This window comes from Prorops nasuta, unplaced genomic scaffold (assembly GCF_024137725.1).
Source record: "Prorops nasuta isolate Cenicafe-Biocafe unplaced genomic scaffold, Cenicafe_Pnas_1.2 PNAS00013, whole genome shotgun sequence".
Classification (NCBI taxonomy): Eukaryota; Metazoa; Arthropoda; class Insecta; order Hymenoptera; family Bethylidae; genus Prorops; species Prorops nasuta.
This window is the reverse complement of record NW_027116810.1, coordinates 3,820,170-3,847,550: the sequence shown is the minus strand read 5'-3', so window position 1 is coordinate 3,847,550 and position 27,381 is coordinate 3,820,170. Positions and strand designations below refer to the sequence as shown.

General features: G+C 33.9%; 2 protein-coding genes across 2 annotated transcripts in view; both read left to right on the top strand.

Annotated features, from left to right (window-relative positions):
- The window catches only part of LOC136778025 (opioid-binding protein/cell adhesion molecule-like), a 1,000,824-nt gene that overhangs the window by 213,918 nt on the left and 759,525 nt on the right, over positions 1–27,381 (top strand). The gene's annotated exons all lie outside the window — the stretch shown is intronic.
- Positions 23,658–26,500, top strand: LOC136778087 (integrin-binding sialoprotein-like). Its single transcript, XM_066734695.1, has 4 exons — positions 23,658–23,808; positions 23,870–23,986; positions 24,455–24,582; positions 26,288–26,500. Exons 1-4 carry the CDS (start codon positions 23,658–23,660, stop codon positions 26,498–26,500), a joined length of 609 nt encoding a protein of 202 aa, XP_066590792.1.

Sequence of the window (27,381 nt, the reverse complement as noted above, 5' to 3'; positions counted from 1 at the left end):
ACATATTCATATGCGTGGCTAAGTGAAAAGGAGCGAAAGCGAACAGAGTAATTATAAGAAAAGAAAAAATATATATTATTTTCATTTAATGTAGTGTTTCTTTTTAGCTGGTTCTTTCTAAATCATCACGGCTTAAATTGGACGGATGGCTACTCACCCTATTATAAATATAAACATATTATAAGAAAATATATTAATGATGATAAGGATGAGATTTTTATGAAGGGGATTGAAAATACAAATTGGTTAAGAGATATTTTCAATTTAGAAATAACTAATGTAGATGATTTTATGTGGGGGAATTTTGATGTAGAAGATAGCATGCATAATTCACATCTTCCAGCATGTTTGAATCATGAAGGTGTATGTGCCTTAAAAAATGTCTATTATATGAAATATATGTATGAGCAAAAATCTGGAATATATGTATAACTGAAAAATGCTTGCATCTATTTTCTAACACGTCGTTACATGTCCTCAATATTTTCTTACCCCCTGAAGTGTTTCAGAGATCCTTTATCTGAAGAGCTCAGTTTCCCACCCACTTTTCCTCAGTTCCTGATTAGTCCTCTCGAAGAAAAGAACAAAAGATATCTCTACGAAATAGAGTTTTGAAAACGCAAGAAGAATATCGCAAGTAGATACGCGAGTGTCGTGAATATATTCATAAACTGAGAATCTCTAATCGCAACGCACCTATAGGCACACTGCAGAAAAATTTTGCAGAATTTGCACAAATACAGTGTCTTTTACTTAGAGCAGCTAAGGATAAGAGTTATTGTTTGAATCATGCTCTCAAGAATCCTGATTTAGGAAATAAGCATAATTATCATGAGTGAGTACGCAAGTGTCGTGATTATATTCGAAGTTTAGGAGATGCTAATAGATCTGCAGCTCCCGATACAGTACAGAAAAATCTGACAGAAATAACAATTATCCAACGTCTATTTCTGAATGCAGCAAAAAATAATCAATCAATTGGAGCGAGAAAGCTTATTTGGAAAGATCTCGAGTCTTCATTTAAATCCCGAATATATGGCGGAATGGTTGAAGATTATAATTATATAGAGCCACGTGATTTTCTAACAGATGCAAAAGACTTAGTGCAGACCTACACAGAAAAAGTGTTTAATAACGTGAACGCAGTTAAGATACATTGCATCTTTAACGGACAATTTATTTGTAAACAGATTAGTGATATTAAACATATCTCAACCCACAATGCGGTCTTATACAGAACTGATAGTTTTAGTGATTGTTACAATACAAATATAATAGACAAAATTCTAAAAGAATTGAGTGAGTTTGAAGAGCGTGATAGTGGATGGGCGTTGGAAAAAATTCTGAATTTAATTATAAATATAAATTATTATAACCCGCTTTATATAGGTTGTGCAGTCGAGCTTCCTGAATCTATTAAGAATAAACAGGCTGTGAGAAACATACACAGAGATGATAATACATGTTTTGCATGGGCTGTAACGGCTGCACTCTATCCTGCAAAACCGAATACTTATCCACAACGAAAATCTTCATATCCTCATTTTACAATTGTTTTCAACGTTAGAAGTATAACGTTTCCGACTACATTAAAACAGATTCCGAAATTTGAGGAAGATATAGATGTCTCTATTAATATTTTTACTATGATGGAAGAGACTGAGAGGAATGAGAATACAATCATAGCACCTCTACAATTAACAAAATGCAAGAGGACCAGACATGCCAATCTTCTTCTTCTCGAGCATCAAGGAGCAGCAGCACAATTTGTATGCATCAGGAACCTTTCCAGACAGCTAAATGGACAACTTACTAGAGGAAAACGCTCTCATCTTATTTGTGATCGGTATGTTTTACTGTATATATATAATTACTGCTTCCATATTCTAATATTACTTTTTCCCCTCACATAGTTAATTACACTATTTCCACAATGCTGAGAAACTAAAATCGCATGAACGTGATTGTGCGCAACTCAATAAAAACATCCGATTTGTGCTACCTGAAAGTACCGTTGGGTTTCCTTCAATAATATGAATAACTGTGAGAGGGTACCATTTGTCATATACGCCGACATTTAGTGCTTGCTCGAAAAAGTTGAGTAAACGGATGGTGATAGGGGTATATTTATCAAAAACACATATCTTTTAGTATAGGTTATTATTTTAAAAGCGTTCGTGATTCAACGCTTTCTAATTATAAATCATATCGAGGACTTGATTGTATTGAATGGTTTGGACATGAGCTTGTTAAAAAGGCTAGTATAGCGAGTGAAAAACTGAAAACAGTAATACCTATGCATAAACCAAGTATTAGTGAAAATTCAAGGCATTATACTGAACCCAACTGTCATATATGTAAAAAGCCGTTTCTTCCAGATCAAATACGTGTTCGCGATCATGATAATTTAACTGGTAAATATAGGGGACCTGGTCATAATAATTGTAATTTAAACTTTAAAGATTCACATGTAATACCAGTAATTTTTCATAATTTATCAGATTATGATGCACATTTTATTTTCGGTACAATCGCTAACCTGTATGAAAGTTCAGTACACCTGTTACCTGTACATAAGAAAAAATATATTTCATTCACTAAATTCATACGTAAATATAATATACAACTGAGGTTTATCGATTCTTTCGAATTTATGGCATCTAGTTTAGACAAATTAAGTTCATATTTAAGAAGATCACAGTTAAAAAATTTAGAGTCAGAAATCTCATATTTAAACATGGAACAATTTAACCTTATGAAAAGGAAAGGTATTTTTCCTTACGATTACATAGATAGACTGAACCCTCTGGAAGAAACTGCTTTACCCCCACGCGAGTTATTCTATAATGGACTATCCGATAGTGATATTAGTGAGGAGGCATATAATCATGCTAAGGAGGTATGGATCAAATTTCAATTGCGAACACTTGGAGAGTATAGCGATCTCTATTTAAAAACTAATGTACTATTGTTAGCAGACGTTTTCGAAAATTTGCGTGATAGCTGCATGCAAACTTATAATTTGGATCCTGCTTATTATTATATGCTCCCAGGCTTAACTTGGGATGCAATGCTCAAACATACAGGAATAAGATTAGAACTTTTCACTGACGTAGAAATGCTGCTTTTCGTAGAACGAGGCATACGTGGCGGTTTAAGTCAGTGCTCGCACCGCTATGCAAAGGCGAACAATCGGTACATGCAAAACTACAATCCCGAGGAACCTTCTAAGTATTTAATGTACTACGATTTAAATAATTTGTATGGGTGGGCAATGTCTCAACCGCTACCCACTTACGAATTTCGCTGATTTGAAAATGTTAATAATTTGGATATCTCTAATATACCGATAGATTCACCCAAGGGTTATATTTTAGAGATTGACTTAGAGTATCCAAACATGCTTCACGATAAACATTCCGACCTTCCATTTTGCCCTGTACGCGAGGCCCCACCAGGTACACGACAGAAGAAGCTACTTGCAACTTTACAAAATAAGGAACGTTATGTTATACACTATCGTGCTTTACAGCAATGTATTCGTAATGGTATTGTCTTAAAACACATTCATCGCGTATTAGGATTTTAGCACTCCACCTGATTACGTAAATATATCGAACTGAACACTAGTTTGCGTGCGGCATCCAAAAATGAGTTTTAGAGAAATCTTTTCAAATTAATGAACAATGCGGTGTTCGGTAAGACGATGGAGAATGTTAGAAATAGAGATGATATGAGACTCGTGAGTAGGTGTGAGGGAAGATATAGTGCTGAAGCAATGATTGCTAAGCCCAATTTTCATAGTCGCACTATATTCCGTAAGAATTTGGTCGCTATTGAATTATCAAAATTAGCAGCTAAATTCGATAAGCCTATATATGTGGTATGAGCATTCTTGATATTTCTAAAACATGTTTGTATGAGTTTCCTTATGATTATATGCTTCCTACGTTCGGTAGCAAATGTAATGCGTTACCCTATAAGCATGTGATATTATTTAATATTGAATAATATTCTACGTTCATGCTTAAAATATTAAACGGAGCATTGTAATAATTTTATTTGATATCTAATAATATTAATAGAACATTAATGGATATTTATATGTCCACTCCTAATAATATTACATAGATATTTGAAATATAATATTTCTTATGATTACTATAATATTATATTTTAACCACAATAGAATAAGTTAATAATATTGTTAAACGTATGCTATAAATATCTAATAATATTTTGTAATATTCCTTAATATTAAATATTAAGCAAAGTAATGTGTTATGAATATTATTAAAGATTCATTAAATATCGAACAATTATTTTGTAATATTATTTAATATTAAATATTAATATCATTACACATTAAATTGTAATTAGTAGGGTTTATAAATAATTTTTTGCTCGTTTATTATAATAAATATTTCATTTTTAGTCTTTTACAAATTAAACTTTAGAAAAACCAAATATCCATTAATTTGAAACATATATAATCTTAATAAGCTTATCAAAGACGACGATTTAAACTTAAAAAAGCAAGATGCATACAAGAAATATAAAATTGTTAATTTCGTAGAACTATGATTGTTTCTTCTTTATTCTGTCCTGTGCATGAGCCAGCCAAATTTTTAAAGGTGCACTCACGTCTCCTTCAGTTACATCTTTAAATTTCGCTCTAACAACACCTACAATATTCATAAAATATGTAAAGTAACCACTTATAAGATACCAGAGTTAATTAAATTTTAATTTTTTTATCATACCAAATATAATTTTCCACAGGTACAACACTTCAAATTTTTGTTTATTTTCTTTTTGCCCCGTCCAACTGAATTTTGAAGCTACTTCGTCTGTGAATAATATTTTCATAATCTTTGTAATTGTTTTTTTCATAGTACTTTGTGAAGCCGAATGAAGTGCAGATATCTGTTGAAAATATTAAATTGTACTGAAAAATAAATAGCCACTAAAATTTATAATTAAAAAAAGTTGAAAATTTTAAACTGAACACAGCTATATCAACAATTTTACAACATAATAATCTATTGTTACCATCTGTTTTTTAAATTTTTCATCATACTTTAGCTGCTTCTCAATTTCTTTAACATCTTCAAGACTTTTCATTGGAAATTTTTCATCTAAAATGCTGTCACTATCAAAAACCTGATGTTCCAAATTTTTATCAGGAATGATTTATTTTTTTCTTAATAAACTCTCACAAATCTTTACTCTATTACTAATATCTACTAAACTTTTAACAACGTGTTTTAAAATTTTTGTCTTCTGTAAACAAAAAAATAACATTTAGAAATTAATATATCATAATAAATATTGCAACTAAATGAAGTTGAATTGTTTTATAATACAAAGATAACAGTGTTTCACCTGCAGTTTCGTTAGTTATGCTACAAATTAAATTTTTTTCTTTCAAGCTAATTACATCAGTCAAAGAACGTATAAAACTGTTTGATGTAGTATTTTAATCAATTACTGAGTTTTCCAATTCTGCATCAGAGCCAGAATTATTTTTTCAATAGAATTAATATTACTCATTACACTAACTGCAGATGAAGATTTGGTTACAGCTGGTGGCTTTGGATACATCCATTGAAGTTTTTTCAACTTTGGTAATGTTTGGATAACAGCAATATCATCTTCAAAATCGGAACTATATACTTTTTTCTTTCGTAACTTTCTTTTACGTTTGTCTTCATCTTCATCAGAAGTTATATTAATACCAGATAATTTCTCTGCTAATGTTTCCTTCTCTCGAGCTCTTTTATACGTCTCTTTTAATATATAAAATTTATAATTTTTATATCAATGAATATATTTAAAAAAAAGACAAAAATTATTTTAAATTTTATTGAAATCTTGACGATGAAATGTAAATATTTTTCATATAGAAAAGAGGTCTTGTTAAGACGTTTCAAGCTAATAACATAAACAAACCTGCTGTTCCATATATAAATACTACTTCAAACTTTTCCCATTCTTGATCTACAGGGGCACAGGTTTTAATTAAATTTAAACATTGTGATCTATCCACATTAGATGGTCAAAAAATATATTTCTTATCAACAGTTAACCATTGCTTAGGTATCGTAACCAAACCATCATTTAATAAAACTATGTAAAATCAGTCTTTCTTCTGTAAATTTTCTGCAACGAAAAGTAAAGATTAATGCCAACAATTAACAATAATAATTAAAATTTAATGCAATATAGTACTTACCTATATCACTCATAATGAATATTGACATTAATTTGCTCTTAATATCAAGAGTATCGTTATGTAAAATACATGAAAATATGTATAATACAGTGTTTTACGAAGTAAGTTTGGCTTTATAGAAATCTTTGGTCCACTCTGAAAGTACAAATCAGTATTATTTTCAAACAAAAATATTAATTTTTAAAACTAATGGCATATACCTTAAAATTGTAATTTCTATTCAGTTAGAAAGTAATGAGAATAAAATGTAATAGAATATGGTTGCGTATATTACACCAATTTAGAAGGCACAGCTATCAGGTAGTATAATTCTACCAGTTTTTATTATTAATAATTTCCTATAAATTAATAGTTAGAAATTATAGGTATTTTATTGCTGCAATCACACCACTACAAGAATTTTTCTATCTGACATGTCATCTATCCTTATGTGATAAGTGTTAACGAAAGGCATCAAAACACTATTCATAGTCAAAAATACACATTTGTTCTCTACAATTATAATAAATTCCTTTATATTTATCCAAAATTTAAATCAAATAGTTTATCTATAAGCTTCACTCTATTAAATACATTTAGCTGTTTTTTGTAATTGAAGAAATGTAAAAAATTATTACATATCAAAATAATTCAACTTTATTTAAATAATTGGCCTTCTTTTTAGCAAATTATTTCCAAATATCACAAACATTTTTAACGTGTGGTAATTTTTGCCGCCATATTTACTCTTCTTCTTGGTCCTTCTTCATTCTTAGACTATGTTCCTTTGAAGAACCAACCTATATTTCATTTCATACAAATTATAAATTATTAAAACACTAGCCAATAAGGAACACTGCTTAGGAATTAAGAAGGACTAACCATTAACTAAGACTGTGTTCATTTATGTACTCAATGTACTGTCAGTACTGAATACTTATATTTTATGTGACATACATTATAGAGTTATAGTACTCACAGTTAATAAACGAACGCAGCCGACGCAGCCTAAGATGAAAACAGTAAATATGGCGACATCACTTACCACACGTTAAAAATGTTTGTGATATTTGGAAATAATTTGCTAAAAAGAAGGCCAATTATTTAAATAAAGTTGAATTATTTAGATATATAATAATTTTGTACACTTCTTCAATTACAAAAAACAGCAAAAATTATTTAATATAGTGAAGCCTATACATAAATTATTTGATTTAAATTTTGGTTAAATATAAAGGAATTTATTATAATTGTAGAGAACAAATGTGTATTTGTGATTATGAGAGAACAGTGTTTTGGTGCCTTTCATTAACACTTATCACATAAGGATAGATGACATGTCAGATAGAACAATTCTTGTAGCGATGTGATTGCAGCAATAAAATACCTAGGGGAGACCGGGGCAAGTTGGCCTAATTTTTACAATTTAATTTTTTTCTTAAAAAGTATTAATAATATTGGAATGAATTTTATACCATACTAAAGTATTCCATACCTGTAATATTTGTAATTTTTTTAAAAGTTGTAGCCTAATTTAAAAAAAAGATATATGTAATTTTTCAACTTTGTTTTTTCTGGCCAACTTGCCCCACATGCGGGGTAAGTTGGCCGAAAAATAAATGTCAAAATATAACGGTATAATTGCGTTTATTGACAATGGAACTTAAATAATTTAATCTTAATTATATGTCAAATTGAATTTCAATAATATTACATATAACAAATAACATTAAATAAATATCTCAAACTATTTAACTCATATTATAAATACTAAGGTAAACAATAATTTATTTACAGTTAGAGCAAACAAAATACTTTTTTTTACCAGAACACGACTCATGTGCCCAATTTCTGCATGATGCACACTGTATCCAAGTTTCATCGGAACTGTCATTATATGATTCGTCAGTAATAAGGCAAAGCCAATCGTTATTCTGATTTGTTTCCATCTCAGCTGACTCATCATTCTTACTATTAACCTTTTTACAAGTCTTTTTATTTGGCATACTTTGTGAATCTGATTGTTGTTTTTCAATCTTTTTCTTTTTATTTTTACTTTGTGAATGTGATGGTTGTTTTTCAATCTTTCTCTTTTTATTTTTACTTTGTGAATCTGATTGTTGTTTTTCAGTCTTTCTCTTTTTATTTTTATTATTTATAGAGCGTTCCTTTTCTTGAGCTAGTTCGTTTCTTACTACGCTGTCCGTTAGAATTGCACTTTTTCTTGACTTTCTCCGCTTTCGTTTTGGATCCCTTTCTGGAGCTTTTGGCAATGGTCTCAAAACTTGTAGAATATTAATATTGGATGTTGACGTTGATGGTGTGATTTCATTAGATTCACATTCTTTTACAGTTGATGTCGGTTGCTGAGAAACAGGCCTATCAGTACAAAATCCAGGCAAAAAATCTTGTTCTTGAAATATATTATTGTTAAAAGGATAAATTCCTGTGGCTTTAAACCCAGCTGTGATATTTTTATTTGATAGTGACAAAGGTAGAGCTGATTTAACGATTCCAGGAATATCATATATAGTCATTGTTTTGCCAGGATTGTTGGTCATCCAGTTGTCTGCATAGTTGTTAAAATAGTATTTGAAGGGACCGTACACACTTCTATCTAATGGCTGAAGTTTGTGTGTACAATGGGGTGGAAAGGATAGCATAATTATACCATTATCTATAGCATAATCGATTGCCTGTATGGACAAATGTGATTAATGGTTATCTAGCAGTAATAGAACAGGTCTTTCTTTAGAGCATTTGACATGTTGAACAAAATGTTTTAAAAAGAAGCAAAAATGATCTTCATTTATCCAGCCAGAAGGATTGGCACATCCTACACTTCCCACGGGACCATTATTCAAAAAGTATGGTTGATATTTAACCCGCGGAAAGACGAAAAGTGGTGGAACAGTATTACCTGTAGCTGAGACTGCAACCATTAAAGTAACAAGTGTACCTCGTTCTGCGGATGTAATTTTGCCAACTTGTTTTGTCCCTTTTCGAGCAATAACTTTGATGGGTTTCTGTACCGTAGTTGTGCCAGTTTCATCCGCATTCCAAATATCTGCTGCTGTTAATTGGAAACGATCTAAAACATCCTTCAAATTTTGAAAAAAAGAATCAACATTATGTTTATTAAAAGATGATGCTCTAGCCAAGCTTGTAGCTTCTGGAGTCCTAATTGAAACTTTATTGTTATTGCGTTTCATAAATGAAGAAAACCAATCTGCTCCTGCCAATTTATTATCAATCCAATTTTGTGGTAACTTCAAGTTTATGTGAGATGCGTAGCTATATGCTAGTTGCCTAATTTCTTTAGGAGAAAGCCCAAAATAAATATCGGCACATTTTATAATATAATTTATTAAATTTTCTTCCTGCTCGTGAGAAAACACCTGTAAAGTATATACATGTATATAACATACACACACACATTTTAAAGGTCGCGCCATTCTTGGTTCCAGACAATAAGCTCAATCTTAGCAATACGGTTTGATCACAATAACAGACAACTTATTCAAATTATTTACCATTGTATGCTTTTTGTATCCAACTGAAAGATCTTGCGCATTACCAGCCATCCAGTTGTCCAATTCTGTTGATGAAAATTTTGAGCAGTATCTTGTCAAACTGCGATAAGGAATTTTGAAATCTTTGGAAGTTTCTGAGATAGATCTTCTATTATATTTTATGGCACACACAGCTTGTAAAATGGTATTCGATGTTAAAGCTGCTCTGTCAGTTTTTCTGATGTAGTTTCTCACCATTTTTACCTATAGAATCCATGTGGAAATAATGAATGTGATTTTGTTCAATATTATCGTTTCGGCCAACTTGCCCCAAAAATAATCGGCCAATGTGCCCCAAGATACTTTTTTGACTTTTGACTTAAATAAAAAGAATTTAAAAATTGTAAAGGAAAAACTTTTCTAAGGAAAAACCCCACTCTAAAGCACTCTGCACGATATACACTTAATTAGAATATATTATTATTATTTATACACAAATTATCTGAATGTTTCAATATCGTTACATTTTCACTAATAGAAATCATAATATTACTAACTTACTTCTTATTGCGAGGAATTCAGCTTTCTGACTGAAAATCAAAACAAACATTCCTCACAGTATAGCACATCATTGATGTCAACTACAGTGCGCCCCACCATTCCAATCGCGAGATATCAACACTCGGCCAACTTACCCCGTCGGCCAACTTGCCCCGGTCTCCCCTATATTTTCTAACTATTAATTTTGTAACGAAATTCCCCGTTACGTATGCAAGATACCGAATAAAAAGTATAAAAGCTACCGAACAGTGGATATTATTAATCCCTACGTTACCGACTCGTGAGATAGGCTCACGAGTGGAGTATAGCTAACGTCAAGGATAGACCCCGTTGACAGGCAGAGGCCCGGATGAAAAGACCGGCGCTCCAGGAAACGATGTCCAGGTGATCCTGGGAAGTAAGGCAGGGCCATGCCAAACAACCCAGGCAACCTGAGATAAGGAGAAGCGGCCTTGGGGAGTCCTAAAAGAATGACAGTGTCTATAAGTCCCCACGAGGAGGGGAAAAAGAACATCGAGTCTGGCTTGAACGCTGGTTACGCGCGTCAAGCAGGCTGCGCGAATGTCGTGCGCAGACTGCCATAACAGGCAGTCGGAACGCGACCACAGGACTGTGCTGATGTGTCCGTGCGTGCTGGTGAGCGCGTGACGCGGCACTCAGCAGCCATGGGTCCGTTTGCGTACGTGAGGCGTGTACTATAGGCCAGCCTGCACGTACGTCATGACTGGATACCGGCCAATGCATAGTGGGTTGTGCAAGGGCGTAGTTAGCCCGTTGGAATGTGTCCCGGTGCCCTCCATAATCCCATAGGCTTGCGCTATGGCTGGACGGGCCGCGAACATTGCCTCCGTGGTGGCCCGCTCCTGGCAGGCTCTATGCTTGGCAAATGATACCGCCTGTTCCCGCACTCCTCACCACCACCTGGGTGTGGGTGGTGAGGGATGAATGTATGCCCCTCAGCAGGTAGGTCTGCGAGGCTCGGACTTCCGTAAGGAACCCTCCCCTCTCTCCACGACCTAGCATACTGAGCGACCCTGGCTACCGCTACCGTCCATGTGCATGGCCGCAGGGCTGTATAAGATGCATAGAGAATGGGGTCGAAGGACCCAATTGATAACGTAGGGTTGCTGGCCACCCAACTGACCAACTGGCGCCCTGATACCGATAGAAAAAGACGGGCGAAGGTAATGGGAAAACCCGTAGTGTGATTGGCCCCTCACACTGACGGGAATAACCTTACAATTTATAGAAAATTATTAATAATAAAACTGATAGAATTATACTACCTGATAACTGTGCCTTCTAAATTGGTGTAATATACGCAGCCATATTTTATTACATTTTATATTCATTACTTTCTAACTGAATAGAAATTACTATTTTAAGATATATGCCATTAGTTTTAAAAATTAATATTTTTATTTGAAAATAATACTGATTTGTACTTTCAGAGTAAACCAAAGATTTCTATAAAACCAAACCTACTTCGTAAAACACTGTATTATACATATTTTCATGTATTTTTCATAACGATACTCTTGATATTAAGGGCAAAGTAAAGTCAATATTCATTATGAGTACAACAGGTAAATACTATATCTTGCAGTAAATTCTACAGTATAATTGAGTGAATATTAATGTTTTTATATTCTTTTTTTTAAGAATTGTCTGTTTAATTTATCTATACGGCAGTTCCCAGATGATAAGAATGTGTATTTACTCTTCCAATATGATTAAATTACAGCATTGAAATTGACTCACTACATTCAGATTTTCTTTAGAAACGCGAAAATACCACAGTTTGGCTATAATTATAGAAAATAATTGTTCAGGTTTATTTATAGAATTCTCCTATAGCTTTGACATATATTTTCATTTCATATGAATATAAATCAAGGTTTTATACAATTCAGACAAATTTTTCATGATGATAAGAATAAATTTTCTGTTTTCTTAGCTATTAATTATTAGAAATTATTAAGATTCTGAGCTGATAGAACTACCGATGACTACGTCTTTTATTAACAGAGAGCAGAGTTAAATCAATTTATTAAATAATACTACAATTTTTATTAAGAGATGTTTTATTCTTTGTTACTTTTTTAGTTAATGAATAAATAAAATATTGATAATACTAATCTTGAAATCACTTTGTTTTCTCTCTGTTTTAACAATAGTCTACTTTACAGTTTTCAATGATATTCAAATTATAGTTATAAATTAATTGGACTTAGTGTTATAGGTATTCAGCATAAGTCTCATTTAATATGAGGAAAATTCATATTATTAATGCTTGACACTATAAAATAACTTATATGATGTCGAAACGTTTTAAAAAGAATATTTCGGATTTGGGTAAACGTCAACTTCAACGCCGCTTAAAAACTGAAACACAAGAAATTTTAAAATATGTTTTTGAAAATGTAAACGAGGATGATGAAAGCAGTGATACAAATGAAAGAAGAAAAGGTAACAAGTTAAATATGATATTAATAAAAATTTTCTGCATTATAAAGAAAAAATTATTTTATGTTACAATAATCAATTTTGGTTCTATGTAGAATATAACTTTGTTCTGACTGCATTTCATTATTATATGTTTTTAGGAATGCTCGATTTTTATACTAATAAACAGCAGGATTTGATTCAGTCTTCGTATGAAGAATTCGCTTACACTAAAAAAGCTCAACTATTACAGAATCAAAATGATTATGAAAATATAAGTGAAAAACCAGAAATATATCGTAGTGAATATTGGCATCTAGACATTAATTGCGTAAATTCGGATAGTGATCCTGAGGAATCTGATAGTGAGTCTTTTGATATAGATGATTCAACAATAATGGTACCACAGCTTGAGTATGAAGATGCAGCAAAGGATAATACTCAGTGTATAATAGAATATAAAAATGAAGAAATTAATAGTACAAAAGAATTTTTAAGAAATTGGAAATTGAGGAATAATGTTTCCCACTCAGCTGTGACTGAACTGTTAAGTCATTTAAAACTGCATTCTTATTATCAAAGTTTACCAAAACAATCAAAAACCTTAATGATTACTCCTCGTAAAAAGGCAAATATTATACCAATGCCACCAGGAGAATACGTACATATAGGATTGCATGAAGGCATAAAACAAGCAGTTTTAACTGAAGCGAAAGAATTATTTTTGAATACAGTAGATATATCAAATTTTATAGACGGTATTCCACTCTTTCAATCAGGTAAATCTTTGTGGCCTATTGTGGGCTCAGTAAAAAATACTCGTCATATATTCCTTATTGGAGCTTATTATGGTCCAGAAAAACCAACTGATTGCAACCTTTACTTAAATGCTACTATAAATGATATTAAAGATGTATGTCAAAATGGTGTAATAATTGATGAATTAAAATATAACTGTCGAATCAATTCAATCATAGCTGATGCACCAGCTAAATCATACATCTTAAATGTGAGGGGTCACTGCGCATAAATTACAGCTGTACTAAATGTCATATAAAAGGCGAATATGCTAATAGGCGTGTATATATGTTACATAATAATGAACAATTGCGAAATAAGGTTGAATTTTGCAATAAAACTGACATTAATTATCACTTGGGGCACAGTATTTTAATAGATATTCCTAACTTTGATATTGTTAATCAAATTCCTCTAGAGTATATGCATTTAATATGCCTCGGTGTAATGCGTAAGCTATTATATTTATGGTTAAGTAAAACAAAACAGTCATATTGTTTAAATATTACAAGTATTCAACGTTTACCTAATTCTTTAGAAGGCATTGCTCCTTTTGTGCCTACTGAATTTTCGCGCAAAACTCGATCTTTAAAGTTAGTTAAATTTTTTAAAGCAACTGAATATCGATTATTGCTTTTATATGTCGGATCTATTATTTTTAAAAAATATTTAGATATAGATATTTATAATCATTTTGTGACATTACACGTATCTATACGAATTCTATGTAGCAATGATTATTATGAGTATACTGAATATGCACATGGGTTGTTAAAAAGTTTTGTTGATGCAATGCCTCATTTATACCATGAGTGTTTTTAACGCATAATGTACATGGACTAATACATGTAGTACAAGACGTAAAGATATTTGGATCATTAGAAAATTATAGTGCATTTAAATATGAAAATTTCTTACAGTATCTAAAACGAATAGTTAAAAAATATGCACAACCTTTACAACAATTACACAATCGGTATCACGAAATGCAAACTAATACCGAAAAAACTAATTTTCGTACCACTGAAGCTACAATCATTAGTACCTTACAAGAAGGTTATTGTATTTTGCCGAATGGAAAAAGAGGTCCTTTCTATACAGAAGCTAAATCAATTAAATACCAATTTCGAGTGCATACTGTAAATGATAATTGCTGTTTATTGAAAAATGGAGACATTATCAAAGTGACTAAATTTTCTTATGACTTAGAAAAAAATAAACCAGTTATTTGTGGGAGCAAATACGAACGGAAAGAAAATTTGTTTACAATTCCACATGAATCTTCTTTACTTCAAATTTATATTGTTTCTCAGCTTTCGCAAGAAAGAATATGGTCATTGGATAAAATAAAAAATAAGATGTTTGTATTGCCTTATGAAAACAAATTTGTTGTATTACCACTGCTGCATAATGAATATGATACAGAAAAATATATTTTATAGCTTTAAAGCTATAATTAGTAAATGTATGACTGTTTTTCTAAAAACTGCAAAAAATATTTTTTTTTCAATGTTATTAAATAAATGTTTCAAAATTAGGCACAAATGAAAAATTAAATTTAATATTATTAAGTTTTATAAATGGCTATATCGTAAAGAATTTGTAAAAATTGTAGCTAATAACTTGAATAAATATATATGATTATTATACTTAACTTAAGATCATTTCAGATTATTCATGAATAGAAACGATTATAACACCCAGTAAATATTCATACGGCAGTATAAAAATATAATAATACTGTAAAAATATTATTTAAGAATGTTACGTAATAACATATTACATAATATTGTATTAAGTAACATTCTTTTAATATTATTGTGTCAATTTAATGAATAAAGTAATATTATAAGTTTATTTTTGTTATATTAAAATAATATTATTAAAATAATATGTGATTCGGACATATAACATTAATAGAAAAGATCTATAATATTAGAAAATATTATATAATATTTTCTTAATATTACTCTGATATTAATTAATTTTTTTTCAATATCCCTATAACATTTCAAGATTATTATGCGCTTATAGGGATATATACCGATACAGATAGTCTAATATACAGCATCGAGTGCGATGATATTTACACTATTATGAGGGAGAATCTTACTAGATTCGATACAAGCGATTATTCTCCCAATAATCAGTAAAATTTACCTTGTGACGAGACGCTTGCTCTGTTGCTACCCACGTACGATACTGCGTAGTGGTGATAAGCTGTGGCGTACAATGACCGCCAGTAATGGCCTGCAAGATATTTTTGATGCATTTAGGAACCATACCTTCCCATGGATTTTTCCCTGCCTGGAGCAGTTTCTATATTGAGTGACTGGTAAAAATAGAAGGGGGCATATGACGTGTATGAGAGGCTATCCCTTTTTAAATGCCTTTAAGAGAAAGAGAGAGCCTTATACCGTTGAACATGTATTCATCCAGGCCTTCGTTCCTTATTTTTCTCTCTCGGATGTTGCCATTGCTTTTCTCTCTCTAACCCAAGGATTTCTATCTGCGTCTTTGTCTAAAATAATTCTACGCCACTGGGTGTATTTAGTGAGTCTATACCACTGGACCTATTTGTGAGACTTGTGAGAGCAGTAAAAAGTGCAGAACTGTCAGTCTGACAGCGCGGTCTCTTAATCCAACGAGTGTTAGTGTAAATTGTTAAAAAGTTATAATTTGTTTGCAAATATTAATTAGTTTCAGTGAAGTTATAAAATTTTTAATGACTTTTCTGGATAATCGAAGAAAACAGGTATAATACATTTTTTGTACTTCTAAAAGCTTTCACTACGTATTAAGGAAAATTGTAATATAATTCTTGTCAAAATTAACTTAATGTATAAATATATCAAACAAATAGATACATGAATTTATATACGAAATACATAATAAAAAATATTATTATAATTTTTTAAATGAAATGCAGATCCTTGCATATTTATAATCATATATAATTAATTGGTAAAATTAGTGCTAATTATAATGTCTCTTTTTCCCAGGTTTAAAGGTTCTACAGAAGGTACTGCCAAGACTAAAAGGCATACGTCATATTGATTTTAACCAGAGGAATTAAGCAGCGATAAGAAATGGAACTAAGATTCAGATAGTATACGCAGCATGCTCTCCCCATCTATAATAAGCCAATCTGTTTTCTTAGATAAGTAATATTATTGATAACCATATATAAAAGGTATTCAAACATGATCCTTTGTGGTTTCGCAGATCAAATTTTCTAACAAAGCTGATGAGCTGCATCTAATCGATGAATAAAATTGAAGCAAAGCTTTGTCAATTCTTCTGCTTCAAATTTGGAATCCCCAAGCAGAAATGAAATAGAATTATCAAGAGAAGAATTGTTATTCAGGTATTATTTAAATAAGATCTAGATGTATCATTTTCATAATTTGGTAGTGATTTTCTAAACTTATTGTATTAAAACTTATTTCCTTTGCTGTTTTATGTCCAGTAAATGTTAAAAGATTTGACTTACAGTGTTTGGTTTGGATAACTGTCTTGCATTATAAATGAAGATGAAAGATATCTTATATCTTGTTTCAAAGCAGCTGGGTACATGATAATGAAATAACCTTCCAATATAATTTTCTTTTCTTTATTTAGAGATAACGATTATATTATATTATACTGTGATTTATAAAAGATTTATTGCAATAGGTATATATACTTTATTCGCGAAGGCATATGATAAATTCCTTTTATTTGTACAAGTAACAGTATTTATAAAATAATTAAGGCTCGTGAATAGAGTCATTTTAAAAAGCTAATATATATTTGAACATACTCAGGAATCATTTTTCACTGTTCTTGATATTCTTCCAGGTTTAGTGCTTGCGCCAAATATCAAGCTGCCACTAATCTGAAAATATCTGCCTTCTCCTCGAATTTTATTTGAATGATTACCATATAGCAATATGCAGCGTAAAGCTCAAGACTATCGTTAGACGAATGAAGAACGTCTTCTGCCTCCAATAATAGTATTTCGTCAATCAAAGAATCGGTCAAAAACTATGAAATCGAAACGTAGAGCTTAGTATTCGTATTAGGTTTACAAATTGTTCAACAACACCAGTTATACATATATAAATATACGTCATATGCCCCCCTCTACTCTTTCCAGCCTCTCAATGTAGAAACTGCTCCAGGCAGAGAAAAGTCCATAGGGAGGTATGGTTCCTAAACGCATCAGAAAAATCTTGCAGGCCATTAGTGGCGGTTATTGTACGTGCCGATACCGTGGTCGACACTATAGCATGCATAGAGTATAGTGTTCTCGGCATGCCCCTCCCTAACTACCCAAAGCGGCCGCTCTGCAGCGCTGAAATCGTTTTCGGCGGCTCAACTGGATATATTAGACCGAGCTCCGACTCAGTTGAGCATTCTGTATCCAGGAGCTCTCCGGATACATCTCCTAACCTTATCCTACGCAGGAGTTCTCCGCGTACACCCATCCTTTGCTCAGGAGTTCTCCGCGTTATCCGTACCTCTCCTCCACCCGATGTCCATACTAACGGCCGAGTCAAGGAGTTCACCGGACCAACGGCCATTTCTTTTCAGAAACTAATGTTTTATTTACAACTTCACCCCGATAACTGCTATTTTGGCTTGCCGGGCCCTTCCGTGAGGCCATCGACCGCCGCGCCGCCTATCCGAGCCTCTCCGTGTGGCTACCTACCGAAGCGCCGCCAGCGGGCGATGATTGTATATTAGCGCGGCTTAGTGATAAGGACATTTATGTACACACCTGCAGCGGCAGTACAGGAACAACACGAACACAAATAAGGTTAAGGTTGTAAACACACTATCTAAAAAGCATTGTAAATATTTGTTATCTTTATTTTTAACCTGAATAAACAGTTTTTATTAATAACATTAAACTTGTCCACATTTAATTTGATCCCTCTCGGTCAATCGAACCAGAAGGTTTTACGGCGACTAACCTCGCTAAGAAAACAAGTCGCAGCCTCTTTTGAATAAAAAAGTCCCAGGGCTGATGAAAAATGAGAATAATGGGCAGCTAATGGTTGAGTATATTGGAATGAGATCGAAAATGTACACTTTTAAAGTACATTACAAAATGATCAAAAAAGCCAAAGGTGTTATGACTTACGTTGTTGCCAGAAATATAACCTTTGAGGACTAAAAGGACTGTTTAACAAATTTTACTGTACAAGTCTGCAATCATAATTTAATTCGCTCAAAATTGTATAATGTTTATTCGATTGCACAACGGAAAGTAGCTCTCAGTCCACATGATGATAAGCGCTATATTGTACAAGGTACTGTATCAACTCTACCATGGGGTCATTATAGGATAAATGAAATAGAATTAAGTAAAGTAGATTTAAATGAAGATTAAATAATTGCTTCTGTATTAATAAATTGTATATTACAAAATATTGTTTTTATTTATCCATGAATTATGTGTATTATCCAATCCTAACCACTTTACGAAGGCTTTGTCGCCCTTCTTACGTAATACCTTCTCAACTAGATATACATTAGGCTTAGCAGTTTTTAAAAGTTCATATTCGTAGAATCCGCGATATGTATCCGTACCACTAGAATCCCTTAGTAAATATGTAACAGGATTTGTTTTCTGCACTTTTATAATTTCAAATATTTCAGTTGTCCAATTTGGTGTGTAGCCTTTTGCAAATACATTCTTATATTTACTGATTCGTACAAAAGCACCGACTTTGAACTTGGCACGACCAACGATCCTTATATTACTGAATACTGTTGCTAAGAGCTTATTAGCATGTTCAGGTTTCACATCGACTGGACGCATTCCTATAGTACGATGTTTTCTTGCATTGTATTCGTCAACCAGTTGTTGTAGCATAGCTCTCCACTTGTAATTTCCATTCAACGTAAATCCTTTCCACATTTCGGTCTACAACGTTCGATTCCAACGCTCGACTATCGTTGCTTTCAATACACTGTATGTCGAAGTATGATTTATTCCATGCTTTTTCATAAGCGATTGGAAATCACTATTATAAAATTCCTTGCCATCGTCGGTCTGTAGATTTTTCGGACATCTCCCACTCTTCAGGATTTTCAGTAATGCAGCTGTCACTTCCTTGCCTGACTTAGTTTTCACGGCTATTGCCCAGCCATATTTCGACAATGCATCAATAACTGTGAGAATGTAGTGGTAGCCTGCGTCTGGATAGTTTCTCATGTCTACCAGATCTGCTTGCCAGAGGTCATCGAAGCCTCCTACTATTACACGTCTACGTAAAAAATTCCGTCTGGCAGGCACATGCAGTTCCTCTACCAATTGCTTCTTCTCCTCACTACTCATAATTATTCCACTACGTGTTATGTTTACAGCAGGTCATCAAGCACTGGCGGTAGTATAAGTTTCTTCAGGACATAATTTATATCGTCTTCTCTATTCTTCTCATTTGCAAAATCTTTTTTTGCGAGCTGATTAGAGAAATATTCTACAACAATTTTCAATCCAACAATCATATCATTTCGTAATTCCTTGTCTTTTCGATCCAATTTATAATCATTATAATCGACTTTATCAATCAATTTATCGATTCTTGTACCACTTTCATCAATTTCATCGATTTTTTTCATTAGAGTTGTAAATTTTTCCTCAAGAATGTTACCTTTTAGGTAATAGTGAGTTAGCTTCTCACTTTATTCAAACAATTCTCTCATCAAGCTATCACCTACAGTCATCGAATTACATAACAGAGCAGCCATATTCACAGCAATTGTCTCATCCGTAACTTCACATTCTAAATTTGAAATTATTTTCTTCTTGGCATTAAATGCATTCTTTTGTTTATCAAACTTTAACGTATCATTATCAATTTTGTGGAAATAATTTCTCACTTTACCGGTATTGAAACCAGCTCCAAATTTATTTATTGTCATAGTGAAGTAGTACGTTGAATTAAGAAAATCATGAAACTGCAATCTCTTATATATAGAATAACGCTTTCTTCTCTTATTTAGATCCTGTCAATTTGTAACTATTATGCTCGATTTTATCATTCAATTTTTCAATTCTTTCATCAATTTCATCGATACGTTTTTTCACCAGAGTTGTAAGTTTTTCCTCAAAAATTTCACATTTTAATACATATTCATTCAGCTTCACACTATATTCATTCATTTCTTTTATAAAGCTATCACGCAGAGGTGTCAAATTACTCATCAGAACACTGATATTCACCGCACTTGTCTCATCAGTAATATCAGATCCCAAGTTTGAAATTATTTTCTTATTGGCATTAAATGCATTCTTATATTTATCAAACTTTAACGTATCATCATCAATTTTGTGGAAATAATTTCTCACTTTACCAGTATTGAAACCAGCTCCAAAATTATTTATCGTCATAGTGAAGTAGCACGTTGAACTGAGAAAATCTTGAAACTGCAATCTCTTTTATAAGATGATACCTTCTTCATGGAGCTCCTCAATTATTGACTGTATCTCATTATGGTGATTCGTATGACCAGCAGCAGATGCAATTAAAAGTTTTAATCGCTCGACCAGTTCGTTTGGATCGTTCCAATGTACATAGCTCACTGGATTATTATTAACACGCATATATCCCTTGCCTTGTACAAGTTTTGTCTTTGGTGGAAATAATTCACTAATTATTTTCTTCCATTTATGTCCCTTATTCCCACGAAGCTTTCCTGTACTAATGTATTTACAAATTCGGGAGAGTTTTCGAAAATCTCTGAATTCCATAAAGAATTTCGTGGCCGACGACGGCCTAGGGAATTTCTCTTGTAGAGGTCTCCCCAAAACCCACGGAACACATTCCCCAGAACCGAAATTTCCGCGGAGACTAGGGACTTTTAGGGGAAGTCCCCTACCAAGTCCCCACCCGAAAGCCGTGGGAGAAGAGGAGGTGATTTCGGAGAAGGAGAAATCTCTTTACCCCTACACAGCCTCCCCTGAGATCTAGTGGCTCCTAGCCACCCCAAGACTCTGGGTGAATCTACCCCTCCCACTACCCGACTCCTCGGAGCCCTTGATTGAAGGGTAGGAACACTGGGTCCGAGTTAGCCCTCGGAGGCAGTGTGGAAGGGGAAGGAGAGGGTTGATTTTTCCCGGGCAGTCCCCAGCGAAGCCTCCCGTAGGAGGGAGGAGAGTGGCGCAGAGGGGTAGTCCCCTCCTGGAAGACGGTGGGTGTTTGGTGATACTTAGCAAAAGTTTTCACCCAAAAGAGTTCGCCGGTGGAGGCGCTGCCGGTGAGACGTCAAAAAGTGCCGGTAAGGCGATGGTGCCATTGAGGCGATGGTGCCGAAAGGCGCAAAAAGTGGTCAGCGGTGCTCGGCTGCTGCTGCGTGAGCGGGTTGGGCTGCGATCAAGGACCCAAATAAGTAATTAAGCGACACTCAACTCACTAGCGAGAGAGTCGCTTGACGTGCTGGCCGCCTAGCGGCCGAACGCGCAAGCTGTGTCGTTGCCGCGACGAGCCAGTGCCAGTAGACGCGCAAACGCGCCGCGGCGAGAGAGAGAAAGAGACAGATTGAGCTGCCTAGACGCTGGCGGTCTATCTGTCGTCTCTGAGTGCAAGAGAGATAGGGATCAGATCAGAAGTTACCATATTTTTCTGCTTTCCCCTGATCTCGAACAACGTACGATTCCAGCGCTCAACTATCGTGGCTTTCAATACGCTGTATGTTGAGTAATGATTTATTCCACGTTTTTTTATAAGCGGCTTAAAATCACTATTATAAAACTCCTTGCCATCCTCAGTAGTGGTAGCTAGGCGGTTCTCTCCTGGGACATGGTGGTGAGGGGTGTGCGTGTGTGCGGGGGGAAGTGTCTTCTTAAGAGCTAGTGTATATTGGATGATGAGGGAGGTGCGGGTGTGCGGAAGAAGTGCCTTGGCTGTGGGGTGTGAGAGAGAGAGAGAGAGATCCTTCTCACCCTCTCTTTCTCTCTTAGTCTCTCACCGCTCTCCCATCACCCTATGGCCTGGATGGTTAATTATCCTACTGGTCCATTAGTTCCCTCAGGCTTACCCGTCTCCCACGACCCTAGGGCCAGGATGGTTAGTTATCCTACGTTTCCACTAGTTCCCTAAGGGTTAACGCTCTCCCATCACCCTAGGGCCTGGATGGTTAGTTATCCTGATAGTTATCCAGATAAATTTTTTTTGTATCTTAGTTGGTGGAGGAAACAGTTTCAATTTTCTCCACTAGGTGGCGATCATGAAAATTACTGTAACAACTATACCGCTAGGGGTCCCCAATATCTTACAGACTACCATTTTTTTTCTTAGACCTGCCCTCAGAAGATCTTTTTTCCCACCACACACTTATCCTAGTCCCCCCCACCCCCCCCCCCCCCCTCACTATTTTCCTACTATGGACCCGCCATTTAACTTGATTTCACATTTTCTTAAACCTTGAGCACTAGGTAGAGTTTTTCTTTTACACAAGCTAGTAATAATTATAAATTGAAAAAATATGCGAGTTAGCATTGCTATTATTTTAGGACGTCTTACAGACAGTATATTACAGGAAATGAATGAATTGTTTCATTTAAATTTCTTTGAAATAAGTGACCGAGAGCCAGAAGAAGTGTTGGATATAGATGGTAAGTTATTATAAATGACCTTATTATACATTTTTTTTAAAATCCTCTAATTTGTTTGTTTTTATCAACAGTGTTATGCTTCTTACAAATGATTTTAAGACGTATCAGAGAAATTGAGGAAGGAGGACATATGATTGATGATTCGTATACGTGATCGGAGGAGGAGGAGGAAGAGGAATAAATTCATATATTATATGTTAACAAAAATTTAATTGAATGAGATATAATGTTATAAGTTGTAAATAATGAAACAAGTGAATGTATTAAAATTTTGTTTAAAACTAAAGTCAATGTTTTTCTTGAAAACTTCCCTTTAATACTCTCTAACCATTTTTCTCCCCTCTCAACCGACCTCTACGCCATTGAAGGGTCTTTTTCCCTCCACATACCCATCCTAGACCCTCCTACTATTTTCCTCCTATGGGTCCTTCTTTTAACTTCACATTATACCTTTCGAGAACCTTGGATACAGATTCCTTTTTTCTTATACAATCTGTCGATAAATATAAAGTGAAAAAATATGCAGTATCAAATGGTTATTAATTTAGCGTATAGACAGAATTCGCCAGTAATTCCTATAATTACAAGAACAATAGGTGAAATCATGCAAAATTTATCGCGAAAGGTAAATGAAGAAACAAATGAGACGGATGGAATGGAGTATGAAAATAGTAAGTTATTATAAATGAGATTGCATCATACAATTTTCTAAAATCTGATGATTTTTTACAGTATCACGCTATATGCAAATGTTGATGAGCGGTATCAGAATAATTGAGGTAGAGGCAGGGATAATACCGCAGGAAGAGGAGGAGGAGCAGGAGGAGGAGGATGCCGAGAACGATGGAGGTGGCAAGGGCTGAGGAATAGCTTCATATTTTAAAATATTATATGTTAAAACTCTTTTTAGTTATATATTGTGACGCTACTGTCTATCCAGTGGGAATAGAGTACAAGGAGAGGGAGGAGTGATCCCTCAGCGGTAGTAGCTCTTTTGCCCGAAAAATTACTAGGCCGAAATGGCGGTGGTGCCTGGACATCTATAGTATTTGTGTATATGACCTTTCTCAGCGAATGTGGCGCACCGTAGCGTTCAAGAAATTAATCAAAATTGACACAGAGGAAAATGGACTTCGATTTTATGTATATGTTTACATGTTAAAAATTTTGACATATATTATCTAAGAGATTATTGCAGCTGATGCGCAGAGGTTGGTATTGTATTAATAATTAATTTATTATTATAATATAGAAATAAATATTCTTTCATACAATTTATGGTTACTTTAAATTAAAGTTGTATTATTCATTACTCAGGCTTTACCAATAAAGTTACTGGAATTTCAAATGAAGAATTAAAAAAGACTATTGGGTTGGACGCAAACAGCTTAGAAGCAGTCTATATTAGTGCTATTTGTAACAGAGTTAATGCTACACGTAAAAAGGTAGAAATTATATACAGGGTGATTCTCTAACGGCGGGACATAGAAGATTCGTGTTAGTTGACTATAGCGCTCAGGATGATGGTATCTGAGAGCACTGATTGGTCAATATCATGTAAAGCCAACATGAAATGGTCCGTTACCAATAGATGAATAAGAAAAATGAGACCCATTCGCCATTTTGGAGTGGAGAAGTATTTACATGCTAGTTGTAGCAGAAAGAGGTGTGAAATGGAAAAATGTCAAATAGTGAGGTTACTAAAGAAAAATGAAAAATAATGAATGGAAATTTCGAATATTCTTACTTTCCATTCATTATTTTCCATTTTTACTTTAGTAACCTCACTATTTGACATTTTTTCATTTCACACCCCTTTCTGCTACAACTAGCATGTAAACACTTCTCCACTCCAAAATGGCGAATGGGTCTCATTTTTCTTATTCATCTATTGGTAATGGGCCATTTCATGTTGGCACCACATGATATTGACCAATCAGCGCTCCCAGATCCTATCATTCGGAGCGCTATAGTCAACTAACACGAATCTCCTATGTCCCGCCGTTAGAGAATCACCCTGTATTAATTTATTAACACATATTTGTTAGCTAATGACAGAATATATTAGTCAGTCATTTATATAGTTTCCTGTCGTTTGGATAAAGATGTTAATACTATAATTAATAAAATGTTTGCTTCTTCAGGTTTACATCAATAAAAGTTAATAGTGTTTGTATTTCGCAGGTTATACAGATTTATCATCATAGAGGAAAAAACAAGCCAAACGCTCCAAAGATGTGCCTGCTGCAGAGGGAAGACTACGCATGATGCTGAATATGAGAAAAAATCATGCATGCAATAGTTTGAAGACTCGTGAGCAATATAATCACAACATTGAAAGTACTTCAGCTGTTCAATAAAGCTATTATAAAATTAATTATATCAAAAATACTGGTAAACAAAATAGATACAAATTTATATATATATATATATATATATATATATATGGCATTAAAGCCTAAATCCTGTCATCGTACAGGCTATGGAATCTATAATCCAACTCATCTCAATAATAGTTTACTTTCCTTATTGGAAATACTAGACTATATGAGTGCAAAGGGAAAAGTTCTGTATGTATCTCCTGTAGTTGGAGTTGGATTCAGTAATACTTCCTACATAGACCTGCTACGCCCTACCAGATCTGGAGCCACTAAGCTAATCACAAAGGAATATTAATACTTAAACGTTGAGTCCTACTATCGGTCCTCAACGCTTACCTTCATGCAAAAACAATATAGCAAAGTATAAGCCTGGCATGCACAACAAAGTCAATTGATAGGTTAGGATTAATGGATGGAGTTGAAGTCCCAATGAACCTCCTGACAGTTCCCAATTTTCTGTCTACCCTCCTTCCTTCCTTCTTAGTATATCAAATCCTGGTCCGTGGTCCACTTACATGGGTATCCGAACCTGATCAAAGCTTTCCTTGGATTTCCCAAAATAGTGTCCTGCCTTGATGACGGGTAAAAGTGGTATGTCTGCCTCTAACTTTTCGCTCGCCCAGGCGATCGTGGCAGCTGTGCGCGCGGGCACAGCGCCGCCACCCGGGATCGAGAGCAACTTCGTTTGAGCGCGGTGTTTCAAAAGTAGAAATAAGTTTTGTATCAAAGCAAGAGAATTTGCATTGTTACAACTTGTATTATATTGCAGGAAGTTCGCGAGGGGGTAAGGTCCGGCGCCATTGGGCGTAAATGCGCGGTGGATGAGTTTGGAGAGGAAGAGGAGGATCAAGAGGAAGGGGAGGATCAAGAGGAAGGGGAGGATCGAGAGGAAGGGGAGGATACAACGAAGGTTGTGAAAGAGGTAGAGGAGGATGGAGAGGAAGGGGAAGAGGAGGAGGAAGAGGGAGTTGCGGGGAAATAAAAAATTTTTATTTCAATTTTTTAATAAAATTTATATTAAAATGTAATCAGGTCTACTTATTCATCTAATCCTATCCCATTTTCATAATAATTCTTCGAATTTGTGAAGGGTAATGAAAGGAGGATTATTTAGTGGGTAGTGTTTAGACCTTAAAGAACCAGGGAGCTTGAACCAACTTTGAAATAATCGGAGCAATGGTAATTCCTGGGGGTCGTGAGTCCCACACAACTCGCAAGGAGACTAGAATTGCAATGAAAAGTCTGCTTGTTGGTGTGCATAAATGCATTTTAACCTCTTTAAAAAAAGAAAAAATAATCCCATCCCAATAAACGTTAAAATAAATGTAAAATAGTTGGTTAATAAATCATTGGAAACATATGTGCCCATAATTATGAAAGTGGTCTGTCATATATTTCTTGTTTCGAGATAATTCATGAATCACATTGGAATAAATTAAAAAATATTTTTACAGTCTGCGACATTTTAATTTATAATTTTATTAGTTTTGATTAATGGAAATTTATTATAGATATAAAATTTTGTGTGAATTTCATAAGAAAATGTTGTTTTTAAAGCTTGAATTGACTTAGACCATTTTCAAAATTAACTGAATGACCTATAATTGACTTAAAGGTAGTAGGAAAAATGCCCGAAAAAATTTTTAAGGTGCGTGTTCCCTTCTATTCAAATATATATCCCTAGAGACATCAGTGTAGGCAACCCTATTCGGATAATTGAAACAGCATGAGTTGAAATGTCAATGTATAGTCTCTTGATAAATATTAACAGTAGTGTTTCTTTCAGCAAATGTTGTGTTTATTCATATTGAAAGAGAAGTAAAAATAATTTTAAAATCAGTCTTTGTCACGTTTACAGCTGAG